The 13,698-nt window shown below is 39.1% G+C and overlaps 1 protein-coding gene across 1 annotated transcript; it reads right to left on the bottom strand.

The window, feature by feature from the left end:
- Positions 1-70: 70 nt before the first annotated feature.
- CCDC112 (coiled-coil domain containing 112) lies at positions 71-9,382 on the bottom strand. Its single transcript, XM_053931327.1, has 10 exons — positions 9,271-9,382; positions 8,855-8,964; positions 7,575-7,696; positions 5,337-5,426; positions 3,911-3,986; positions 2,930-3,320; positions 1,700-2,095; positions 853-948; positions 278-345; positions 71-159 (listed from the first exon to the last, which is right to left on the bottom strand). Exons 1-10 carry the CDS (start codon positions 9,316-9,318, stop codon positions 129-131), a joined length of 1,428 nt encoding a protein of 475 aa, XP_053787302.1. The 5' UTR covers positions 9,319-9,382; the 3' UTR covers positions 71-128.
- Positions 9,383-13,698: the final 4,316 nt, after the last annotated feature.

Here is a 13,698-nt window from a genome sequence, read left to right on the forward strand (position 1 = left end):
TCTGACAGCCGGCGTATCAAACCCGACACTCGCAAAATACACAGGTAATACACGCCATGGGTGAAGCCAGCTCTGTGCTGGGAAGTGCTGGCTGCTGGCTACTGCGGCAGGGACAGGCTGGTGCGCAGCTACGACCCTCCTCTCCAGGCTGGGACAGCTCTGACAAGAAAACAAAAAGGCTTGAAGTATAAAAGTGCACTTGCGTCATGCTGCACGTCCATCTCACCTCTGAGAAACGCGCAACAACGGTTCTGCAGCTGCTGGTGCCATCTCTTACCTGCGTTCCTGCCAGCCCTTGGAAGGTCGGTTCAACCTGGATCGGTCTCTGGTGACCCGAACCTCGACCTCAGAGTGAAACAAAAAAACCAAAAATAATTAGCCTTTTTCGTTCATCACAAAAGGAGTTCATGACGCTCATTGCTTCTTCACCATAGAAGACAGTGACACCACTTGCTGTCATTAAATTTTAATAATTTAATAATAGAAAAGGTTAAACTTCTGTTAAACCCAGTGTATGCAAAATGCTTCTGGGAGACAGCCTACTTATTTAATGCCAGAAAAATATTTGAAAAAATGAAATTCACCACCCATATTGGAACTCACTTTTATAGGTCTTACCCAGTGAAATACTACTGTGAGAGACATAAATTCTAGGGATTTTTCCCCCCGTTTTTTTTAAACAGGAACAACTATGCCTGCTCCAATTCTTTCTACTGATAACAGGCATGATTTTTTGATCTCCTTTATCAACCATTTAGATAATTAAAAACAAATGCTTTTTAGATCAATGAGAAAAAAAGTCTGCTTAAACCACTAAGCTGCATGCATCTCTGGTTAAAATAAAAAAGTTACCTTCTCTCTTAACTTTGCCAATCTTTTTTCTCTTTCCTGTTTCTCTATCTCTTTAGCGTGTTTCTGCAAAATGCTTAGTTCCAATTTATGTAGATCCTGAAACATAATGAATGGAAAAGCAAACTTTTCTTTGGAAATAAAACAAATTATATAAAACTATACATGCAGTCTTTTCACAGCTTGGGTTTTTTTGTTTGTTTGTTTTTATTATTTTTCGTTGTGTTTTCGTTTGGTTTTGTTTTGACATTATTGTAATAGTAAAGAATAAGGTTTCACTAGGTAGCAAATGCTACAGCTTGTCCTGCATAAACAAATTATAGTTATGTTAAATGGCTTGGAAATAAAGTAGTAGTTCAAACTCTGTTTATAAAACTTTAGTATGAACGCTGACAATAATATCAATTCTCCAGTAATTGCATTTACATTGATATGGGATCTGACTTTGCCAAACAGGTACTGAAACCTGCAGGATATTCAAACAACTCTTTCTACCTCCCATCTGAATACAATACTCAGGTCCTCTGAAGTCTTCTTAAGCAACGTAGCTCAAGTAGTTTTTCTCAAAAAAATTATTTACTGAAGAAATAAAACCACTTCTATATGGATAAAGAAATATGAGCTTGAATAATCCTGTAGAATTTAGATATTGAAGAAAAGGAGCATCTTTGTCTAAAATCAAGTTTCTTACTGTTTATCTGCAATAATAGGTGCTGTTATTTGTAAGGAATCAATAACGGATTTAGATGAATGATACTTGAATTTTAAAATCTGTTTAACTGATTATATTGTAGTAGGATGTATCAAATTTTAAACAACAAAGTGCAAAAATGGAGGTGAAATTACGCACATGCTGTTGAAACTTAGAAACTTCTGCAGCAATTTTCTTTTTTCCCTCCTTTTCAGCTTCTTTCTTCTCATTTTCAAGCTTTTCAAGTTCCTCCTTTACTTTTTTTTGCAAGGTATTCCTTTCCAACAGTAATTTCACATGGCTTTGGCGCTCTTTTTGTTGCTTTTTTGCTTTCTCTTCTAGTTTTAGTTGTGAGGCTTGATCTATTTCAAATGCTACTACTTTCTGTTTCTTCCAGACTTCAACTGTAGCTTGTTTTCTTTTTCTTTCTTCTTCTGCTTTTTGCTTTTGAGCTTCTTCATGCTGTAGCCATCTTTCCTTGAGCATTTTTTCTGATTTCTCTTTCTCCTTCAAGTTTCTTTCTTGCTGCTGCTTTTCTTTCCACTTTTTAATTGACTGCAAGAGACCACAGGAAAAAAAATCCAAAGTCTTCAGGAATATTATACATACTCACATTGATTCGGTCTGATGAATCCATTTGTTCCAAGAACAAAAAATGCACATAGGAATTAAAAGTCTACTGAAGGTAAAACCTAAAACCAAGAACACCAAGAATCAACACCTATATGTGTTTTCTCTCTTTTTGTTTTTTTCTATTTTATGAATCACACAAGCAGGTTTAACAGATGTCTACTAAAACTGTTACAGCAACCATAATAACTTCGGGTAGTTATAAATGTTGATGTAATATACTTTTTTAATGCAAACGTATTTCAGTTCTTGCTTTCTTTCCAATTAATCCACTGTTTTATAGTTCTTATGTCAGTATATCTTTTATTACTTAGATATTTCTTAAGGGAATCATTATTCTTCATGTCAGTCTGTCTTTTAGTTGTGAGGCTTGATCTATTTCAAATGCTACTACTTTCTGTTTCTTCCAGACTTCTGAGACAAATGTCTCTGAACATTTGGAAGACAGGATCACTAACTGCTCCTGGCTGGTCACCTAACTTTCTAGATCACAGACTTCAAAAGCATTTGTAATATACTTTGGCAATACACAGGCCACTTCCCTGGGTTGTTAGGTCTTTGCCTATTCCTAATTATTTATTAAAGACAAATACTTTGGCAAGTTGGGGATGCTGAAGATCTCAGTTATAGACCATCAACTGTAAGAGAAATCTGCCTAGCACTATGATCAGAGAGGCAGATACAAAAACAAGAGTCTATGTGTTTCAAAAATAAGTATATTTTCTGAAATCTTCAAAAGCCTTAGACGGGTTATTTTACCTCTTTCTTTCTTTCATGTAAAATTACATATTCCTGATACCATTTGTCATGCTGTTCTATATCTTCTTTTGTTCTTCCACTGAGATGCTTAAGGGCTTCATCCATGTAAGATAGCCTTCCTCTATATTTTGTCCGTATTTTCAGAAAATTTTGATGATCATAATCATCCCAGCCTCCTTGCCGCCCCCCTGTTCGCTGAAGAAATCTTTCAAACTCTATTACTTCTTTGGGTAGATGATTTTCCAGTGTTTTATCAACTGTGATCCTGGCTGATGGTAATTTCCAAACTTTTTCTGCTGTTGAGCTCCCTAATGCCCACAGTTCCACTTTTCTCTCAAAGAAACTGAGCTCATTAATGACAGCTTTTTCCTCTTTCAAAAGCTGTTGATATCTGAAAAGAGACAAACACTGACATGTAAGGAAAAAAAAAATTCCAGTATTCATTGTCCATTCACCAAAAATGAATTTTGGAATTGTTCAATGCCACAGAAGAGCTATTCTTCAGAGATTAAGAACTGAAGTGGTAACAGCACAGTCGTAATGATCCGGTAATAAAGCCCTACACAATGAGAATTAAGTTATCCTTTTACTGAAAGAACACATTATGGCATGCATACAATTAACTCAATCCCCTCCTGACACCAGTAGAAAGAAAAAGAAACCCCCCAAACCCGATTAGAAAACACAACAGCAACAAAAAAAAACACCTCCCCACAATCTAATCTCTCCTACAACATCTCTAAAAAGCCTATTCAAAGGCAAATCGTTGTTACATTAGAATGCTGCAATAGCTGTCTAAACACCCTCTCTAAAAGGCAGTTTATCAAGATTCTAACGCTGACAGCTTGTGCTTTGATTTACATACCACAGGAATCACTACCGAAAGAGTAAAGCATAAGAACAATTTGCTAGATTAATGCTAAGTTTTCATTGTGTCTGACAAAGGCCCTTTTTCTAGTAGCGAAACATGTATAAACATACATTTGCCTCTGTTCCTCTTTAAAAGCGTTGATTGCATTTTCAATTTCTTCCATCATTTCCTTGATCTTGTCAACAACTAAAAAAAGAAAAGAAGAAAAAAAAAGCATATAACTTCTACAGTAAAGATAAACAATAAAGTCTGCAGTATTTATCAGTACTATCCATAAATGCAGGACTTGTGGAGACTTTCAGGACACATATTTCAGTGTACAAAAAGCATGCATTTCCATCTCAAACAGCCTTAAAAGACAAACTCTTATTTATTCAGAAGGCGAGTTTATGAAAGGACTTAGCTAACTGGATGCAAATGCCAATACAAATGTTTATTTCCCTTAAAGAAGTCTCACCTTGACTAACCTTCAACTGATGCCCAAAATAAGACAGACTTATCCTAGAGTTCCACTTTTGTTTTTTATAGCAATGCAGTTAGTGATTTAAGCTCACTCAACTCTGGTTTGTACCCCACTACAGCACTCCTACTTAACCTGCAGGCAACTACTTATACAAAGCTGACAAAGAAACATCAGTGTAAGACTTTGTCCTGTACTGTCAGCATGCTGTAGTCCTGACTTAAGATGGTAATACAGCTGTCCAGAGAAGATATATTTTGCAGTAGAAGAAAATCCACCCATTAGATTAGATTATATTATTAGACTAAAATATCTTTTAAATTAGACCAGTGTCTCTATGGACACACTGAATGCAGTTCAACCAACCTGTATTTTGGTAAAGTTATATAAACGAAATCTAATTTTTCAGCTTTTATGCCTCCTTAGTTCTTAGTATCTTAACTGACAGTTTAGTCTTATCTACAGTTTAAGTAGATAATGATTTTTAATAGATAAAACACTGAATAAATGAAATGGGATGAATTTTATCTAGCATCAGAAACCTTCAGCTAGTAGGAGGCCCTCAACCCGAGCTCCACAAATGGTAGTAGGTACCACATGAGGATGATTCTTTCAGAACCTATTTCTCAAAGGTTTTAAAACATCCAAACTGAACAAACTGCTGCAGCATTTTCTGTGGAATATTCCAATTCACATTTCAAACCGTGTCATGGCTAGAAATGAGCTCCCTGTAGAACCTACTCTGTGATCTCTTACCAGATCAAAGGGAGTTATATGGTAGTAGAATACCAGGTTTGTTTTCCATAAGGCAAATGTTACAGATAGGAAATCTGGCTTTCAACAACCTCAAGGAACAAACCACTTGTAAGACCAAGTAAGTTTTTGTTTCCACACAGAATTGCACAATCTTTTATTATTTCTTAGGTTTCTGCCATTTCTAGGTTTAGTCTTCCCTTTCCAGAGTCCTGCAAAATCTTAAAGACTGGAGGAGTGTCCCAAGTCTGCAGGAGAAAGACACCTATGCAAGAAACCTGTCTGTAGAGGAAAATGTTTTTAAACCTGTCGTCTTTACTTACACTCTGGTATAGGCTTCACATCTTTCAATTGCTGCTGAAGTTTCTTCACGTTGCTTTGTATTTTTGATAGCTGCTGCAGGATTTTAGCTTCTGTTAAACAAAATAAGGTGCTGATAGTTCTAACTATTTCTTCATGCATTAAATTCAGTGAAAGAACAAGAGCAATGAAGTGTTCAAAATAAACCAGGGGTTTGATCTAAGCAGGGACACAAATTCTGTTTGATAAGAAACTGTGATACTACTAAGCATTTTAACTGGTAATTGCATGTAGCTGACCACGTGGTCCATGTTCGTTCCCAATGCAGCATCAGCAGATTTTAAAATTAGTAGCTCCCATTTCTAAAGGGGAGCTTTAAGAATATTGCCTATGCAGGTGATAGCTTCTAGAATTTTGAGGCAGACTTTGACCTAAGCTTCAAAACAACCATTTATGAAGAGAAAACAAACTTTGAAATTGTATGTGAATGTACTACTTCAACAAGATTCATTTATTCATTGTGTTAAATGACAAAGAATCAATGTTTTCATGTGCTCTAAGCATGTGTGCACTTATTTGCATTGTTACCACTTGGCTCCTCGTGAGTTCATAAATACACTGCTGAAGAGGATGAAGTTCTGGCTGCATTTTAGATACTAAGGGGCTGTATTTTCTATCCTAAAAGATTTGGATTAAGGAAAGTACAAATTCCTGCTGAGACTGTAATGAACAGTTTCCAGGTGTTCCCCAGAGACGCGGGCAGGGCCTTCCTAGTTCCCATGGCAACACTGAAACAACTACTAACTCTAGCTGAGTACCGATATTGAAATGTTAATTAGATAATTGCTCTGTTTGTTTTCTCTAAACTACTTGGAGATAGCCGGCCTCCCACCCCCCCATGCTGCCATTCTGGGATTAAAATGCAAATAAAAAAACCCTTGGGATCATGGGAGTATTTTTAGGGGATAAAGACACCCCTAAATCAAAAACTAAACACAGTAGAGGGGCCTAGACAAGTGCTCTAGCTGAGGAAGAGGGAAACACATCCCCTGATCGACTTTTGTCCGTCACCACCACCTAAAAAACTAGACTAGAGTAGGCTGGGAGAAGCAGGGAGACAGAAAGAGAGAACCCTGGTGCTGCCACCAGTGAAGGAGCGGGGACAGCTGCTGTTCTGGACTTCAGCAACAGACTCTGCACACTTCTTTCCTTTCGGCCACCTGAGAAAGCTACAACACCAGGGGCGAGCTCCATGTTGAGCCCCCAACCCAGCTGATCTTTTTAATAAAAGTGCTGAACTTTAATAAAGGCATTAGCCCTGTTCATTTCAAGGCCACAGAAAATCTTACAGCACACAGATCATGCTGAAAGACCTCAACATAGTAAATGGGAATTGGGGGGGGGGGGTTGTACATTTTTATATCTTTTAGGATATACTCCTTCATATCTGACATACAGTTCTCTCATCACTGTCCTATTTATTATCTCATAGCATCATTTCCATCCATATGCCATGCTCCCTTCTTACTCATGGAAAAAAATCTGAACTCATTAGCTTAGTCATTCCTCAAAAATGTACATTTCTTAAGAACTGCAAGATGTAAAGGATATTCTAAGATTCCTTAAATAAAAGGTGCACACCAGAACATATACAAATTTGTAAGAAAGTATACTTTTAATTGTTTCTACGTTCCTTTCCTTTCTCCAACTTACTTTGATCTGTATCAGATGGCATAGCATGATTTATGCAATTATTGTTGAAAGAATTCAAGTACTGTGAGTAAAGGGAGTAACTTTTTTTCTTGAGCTATATTATAATCTGTAAGTGGAACAGATACTGTAGGACAGACTGTGCACCAACTTACAGCACTACTTGAACTAGGAATATTCAACAAGCAACAATCAATGTGTGAATGTTGAGGTAAGAATATTTTTACTGTACCTTAGCTGGACTACATTGGGTTTTGCAACATACACACAAAATTGATTCCAAGTTTTTTGAACAGTACCTTTCCACCACAGTGGTTTTACAATGAAGATTAAAAGATAACAGTTAATAAACATATGAGGCCCAAAATAATCATGCTTCTGAATTTTGCAGTGAACTGTCTGTTTATAAGCACATGGTGAAATACCACATTTATCAGTATCCATCTTCCTTCTAAACTCATGTCTCTGTACTACTGATTTTAAACGATTTGCAAAAACAACAGCATATTAAAAAAAAAAAAGCAAACAAGCCCAAATAAAACCTCACTTACTTTCCATTTTCCTGCTCACAGTCATGCTGTGTTCCAGTTCCTCTAGCAATCTATATTCTACCCTGAAATCACTCTTCCTATTATAAAGGTGTGCAGTTTTTTCTTTTTCTGTATTTGCAAGCCTAGGAAGAAAGGGTGCCACAGTGAGTAAGGCACAAACACTCAGCAAAGCCCCAAGATTTTCCAAGGTTAGTGTGCAGGCTGTGTTAACAGGACTGTCTTGGATTTTATACAAATCCCTGGTTTGTTCTACAACTGTTTTCAAGGAAAATATTTCTGCAGCTGTAAGACACCAAAGTAACTCAAGAACTTTAACAAGAAATTAACACGGAAACAATCTCAGTGGCATACAGTGGTTTGCACACTGAAATTTCATGTGCATGCATTCTCCCTGGGAGCCTTGCCAGAGTTTTCCCTGGGAAATGTAGGCAGACAGGCTGTATTAATGCAGTGGCACACCTAGATAGAGCCCCAGCACAGACAACATTACAGAGGGACGCTGAGCCACAGTTAAATGGCATGCCTCACTTCAAGCGGATTGGGAACATTACATTACATTAGCAGTCAAATTTTCAGCCGCACCCCAGGATCCAGGGTAATCAGTGTGAACTCAATTCAGCCACACAGTGTAAAACTCTGGTGTGAGACTTAAGTGCCCTGTTCAATCAGGATTCACAACTGCAAACCTCTCCTTCAATCAGATGGCTACATTAGCTATTCCCAATAAAGCTCATCTGTTTGAGAAGAAAACTCCCTGTTCTTTCAGCTGCCAGTGTAGTTGTCATCAGCACTTGGTCAAGATGTGGGGAAGCAGATTTAAATCACTTCTGTGGCTGAGCTGTGTTGAACCCTTGTTTTTCAAAACAGTGGCCTAGATATTCTAGATGAACTCTTTCAAACTTTTGTTGCTGCAGTTCCCCTTTTGTATGTATGTCTTAAGGGCTTTAGGTCCTTAGAGGGTAAGCACAGCTAAGCAGGAAGACTGAGCACTCAACTGTGCCTCACACACTTCCTTTTCTGGTGCACCTAAGAGCAGCAATTCGTCTAAAGTCTTACTACATGACTGGCATCAGTCCAAACGGTAATTCAAACAACAGGGCATTTTGGAGCTCATTAGCCTATCCTGAGCTACTGTAATTATCACAATAATTTGAGCTCCTGAAAAGGATACCTTTAGCTTAAAGATTTCATTACCATATAGTCTTACTTTGAACCTCGAGTTAATAATGTTACCTCCAGAGCAGAATGAAAAAGTACTTACGATAAAGTGTTTAACTTACTGAGCTTTTAGCTTTTCTGCAGTTCTTATGCAGTTCTTAGCTCGTTCAGTTTTGATCTTCCAGCTCTGAACCTGTCGGCCAGCACCTGCAGTACTGGAACAGCTCTCATTCTGTAGATGACAAAATCAATCGTTATTAACAACCTTTTTTTTTAATGGTCGTTGGTTACTTTCAAGCAGACAACATCACAGCGCAGAGTTCGGTTTTCTACTGGCGCGATTCAAGTAAATTTAAGCGGCAGGGACACGAAACTGGAGTGAGGGGTGTGACACGCCCGCACACTCGAAACGCCAAGTCTGCCACACCGACGGGCTGTCACAGGCGCTGGGCACCGCGGCCAGCTCGACACACCCGCACAGCCCGGGGCTCCTCCGGGAGTCCGCTCTCCTCCAGGCCGGGGCGCCGGCGCCCTTTACCTGGAGCCGCCCTGCCGCCGCCGCCAGCGCCGGGGCCAGCGCGGCCATGTTGCCGGCGGCCCCCTGAGGGGAGGGGCGGCCGCGCCCCTCGGTGCAGCAATTAACTCTTTCCTTCCGCGGCTGACGGGGAGTGCCCTCGCTGGCCCTGGTTCCGCTTATGTTCCAGGGTTTGTATAGATTTCTTACTTCAGGAAAACCGTGATATACCCTCATTAGCCTGTCAGACTGTGGATAATTCCAAATGATTCAATGAATTCTTGGGGGTAGGCTCTGAAGATCTTGTTTCTCACTCATGTATGCAAGTCAAACTTCCAAATGAATTTCCATTTAACATTTCTATGGAACAGAAATAATTATTTATCGAGTGGCTTTCCTGCTACAGAGGTTTTAGGAACCGGTGTTTTCCTGGCTGCAGGACACAAACGCATTCACAGATGCTGCCCGAAGGGCTATGCTTAAGACATTGTATTGCCTAATTGATGTTTTTAACAGCACTTTCCAGATACGTTTTTCCTCTTTGTATTTTACGGCTGTATTTGTTCTCTTAGTATTTGCTGAATAGAAACTAAAAAGTAAAGGAGAACATGTCAAACCCTGCAAATACTCTTCAACAAGAGGGTTGTTCTCAAAGATTGCTACCTGAAAGGCTTGTAAAAGTATTCTCTTTTCAGCAGTGTTTCAAAGTCTTCTTTGCCTTGGCCTTCACTATTGGGTGTAAGAGGAAAAAAAGTAAGTTGTGTTAGCATTTGCTTTCTTTTGATGATGGTCAGCCCTTCCAAGTTTCCTGTTACTGTGAGCAGCAAATTGGTCATTGGTTGGGATCTGCTCTACAGGAAGCACCGTTTTTCAGAAAGTGCTTTAATAAGGTGTTTCCACTCATAGTGTAACTCAGTAGTTCACCAGTTTCTATCTGGTCAATCTTTATGACTGTTTTACTTGTGAGTTACTCAGAATCCTGAGGACTTTACAGAATTGGTCTGGAAACTATAGGCAGGGATATTTCAAGTATCAGAGCATAGTTAGATTTGGTTACTTCTGACTTTGAACAGCAGGGACTCAGACATCCAGTTGTGATGCTGGTATAAAGATGAACCCTGGCTTTCAGCATAGCTGGCTTTCAGCTATGCTAGGACATTAGTTTGTTCTCTCTGTGGAGAAAGCTTAATTTCAGTTAGGATATGCGTGCAGTGGGTTCACCTTGACTGGGCACCAGGACTCTACAAAAAAGCTGCACCATTTGCTCTGCTCAGGAGGGCAGGGAAGAAAATGAGATGGAAAAACTCATTTGTTGAGATGAAGGCAAAGGCCATACTGGGAAGCAAAAATATTCATTCTCTAATTTCTCTTATCAGGTGATGTCCAGCTACTTCCTGGGACTATGGCCCCAGTAGTACATGTAGCAGTTGCTTTAGAAGACAAACACCTTAATAACAAAAATTCACCACCCCTTAGATTTTGTTTTTACACATCATATGGTATGGAATGTCCCTCTGGTCACTTTGGACCAGCTGTCCCAGCTGTGTCTCCCTTCTCAGCCTCTTGCGCACTCCAGGCCTGCTGGCCTTTGTGAGAAGTATTGGAGAGACAGCCCTGATGTCACCTGAGCACGGCTCACCAGCAGCCCAGCACTGGAGTGGTCTCAGCCATTGTGGCTACAAACACAAAGCACAGCTGTTTGAATGTTACCTCCACCTCAGCCAGACAAAATACAATGCCACAACTCTTGGATGGCCAGTTTGCCAAACAGGGAAATAGGTAATCTGCCTCCAGAAGAAGCAATCTAGATAATTACATAATTTCCTTCTGACCTCTATCACATTATTTTTCAGCTTAGCTTGGTGTTTGAAGTCAATGAATCCCTGACTTCTCTGTGTGTTTTGCTTCATAAAATCTTCCAAGATTTGGCACAAAAAAGAAGGCATGGAAATACACCAAGGAAAAGATAAAGTTGTTAACATTTAAAGAGATAGAGTATACATAGAACAGGGAAAAAAAGCAAATAACAGGGAAAAACCTGGAACATGCAATGCCAGCAATCAAACAATTGATCATGGTCACCTTATTTATGGCAGAGGCCTCATATGTCACAGCACTGATTCAGCAGTATCTGACATTTTCTTAAATCATTTGAGCCAAATAGAGAAACAGGACTGCACCAGAACTTAATATTCCTATCCATGAGATCCTTGAGGACATCACCTCTTTCACCACAAGATATAAGCATCCCCATAAGAAACACTTTTCTAAGTACGTGTTTCTCTTCAGAGTACCCCTTTTTCCACTCTTTATATTGCTAAGTTATTTCTGAGATCTCAACAGGGATGTATTAGGACAATTGCAGAAAAGACAGACACTGTAACAGAAGCAAACTAGAATTAGTTTAAGGTTAAAGCCTTTAACCCTCGGAGTGCAACTATCCACTTGTGAAGGCATTCATAAAATTGTCTAGTTATCCCATGTCATAAAAGCACCCTGGTGCTGCTACCATGTGCTTTCCCTGTATTTTTATTTGTGGAAAGGGTATGTCCACTCTAGCCTAGCCTCAGATTTGCAAGTCAGAACTAAACAAACTCAGGACATGAGTCAGTATAATAATTAAAGAATAAAGAAAATGGATATGAGTGCTGAAAAAAAAACTGTTAAAGATACATGGTTGATAAGTGCTTATTCTGGGAAACTGTAATAATGGACTGGGGTCCTGGGGTGGATAAGCAGAGTATGGAGGACAGCTGATAAGTGCACCTGCAGTAAGTGCAGTAATGCAGTTATGAGTAAGGATCAAGGTTCTGCACTATGAAAGCAGAAGCTTTCATCTCTTTAGCTTTTGTCCACCAGGTGTCATCTGAGAAGCACATGATAGCTACTAAAGGCTTAGCTTTTAGGTTGTTAGTTTTTTGGGGGTTTTTTGTTGTTGTTGGGTTTTTGGTTTGTTTTTTTTTTTTTTTTTTTTTTTTTTGTGGTTTTTTTTTAAGGAAACCAACAGCAAGCTTTTAGTGTCTGTAGACAGCAGAGCCTTCATTCAGCCCTTTGGCTGTCTGTATCCCTCTTTATGGGATGATCTGGTCCCATATTGATACCATCAGCTTCCCGTTATTTGATGAGGACTGAGTGGTCATCACTTTTTGCTGTGAGTCCTGACCTGGAGTGCTGGCAGACCTTACAGCCTGGACACAGACCGGGTTGTGGCTCTGCAACTGCAGAACAGTGTTTGTGTCCCCCAGTAACTTCTTCTGCCAATGCCTAACTTGCCCCAGAAGTCAAGGAGCTCCAGACTTGACAATGGAATTATAGAAATTCATTTTCTGTTCCCTAAATGACTGCCTATTCCTCTCACTCCAACTCATTTTTGCATAAAGCTGTACTTTAGAAGGGAATTTGGTTGGTGGCATGATGGCAAGGAAAGGTAGCTTGTCTTTCATCTTTAGTACCCTGTAGATATTCCAAAGAAACTAAATGCACAAGATATTGAAAGAGGCCTGGAGTCAGTAACTTAGTTTTAGTATGCATTTGTACAAGTGTTGGAATGCAAGCCTGTCTGAGTTCCTCAGAGAGGGAGGTGAATGCAGGAGTTGAATTAAAGCCTTTAGAGAAACTAAGATATATTAAGCCACATAGATATAAAGTAGAAGTGTAGGTTTACGTTTTAAGTAAATAGAAGTGTAAGTTATAGTTTTAAGTAAGTTTAAGATTTAGGTTTTAAGTAAGTAGAAATACATTCTAAGTGCCTTAAGAAACTGTATTAACTAGCAAAGGCCCTAAGGCCCCATTAAAAGTTCAGCAACTTAGCCCTAATCATAAGAAAAACGTAGCAGAACCTTGCCACTAGAACAGATAGAATTATTCACGTAAAACAGATAAAACTACATGCATTAATAGATAGAACTATTCACATAAATAGATAAACTTATACATGTAAATTTTAAGTAAGAAAACAGATAGTGCATTTGCATAAATAGATAATATTATATGCATAGATTTTTAGGTAAGAACTGACACTACTTTCATACTACTTTTGCACATTAGAATCTAGTTCAGATTGGTTTAGAAAGAATGTTTTAGAATCATGTTTTTAGTTGATTGGATGTTTTATAAATAAAAAGCCCTGTAGTGGGGTACAATCATTATCATCATTGTTGGTAACATCATCTTCAACATCAGCTTCACCATCATGATCAACCATCACAGCATCAACACATCAGCAGCCACGAGAAGAAGAAGATGAAGAAGAAAAGAAGAAAAGAAAAGAAAAGCTGTGATCCCTGCTGCTGCTGTGTGGAACATCAAACTCTACTACTGCTGCTGCTGCCTGGGACATCGGACTCTGTGCCTGAGAACATCTGTTGCTGCTGCTGCTGTTCCTGCATGGAACCTGGGACTTTATACCAGAAAGTAGCCTTGCAGCTGCTGCTCCAGCTTGGGACTCTATAC

Source organism: Vidua chalybeata, chromosome Z (genome assembly GCF_026979565.1).
Source record: "Vidua chalybeata isolate OUT-0048 chromosome Z, bVidCha1 merged haplotype, whole genome shotgun sequence".
Taxonomy (NCBI): Eukaryota; Metazoa; Chordata; class Aves; order Passeriformes; family Viduidae; genus Vidua; species Vidua chalybeata.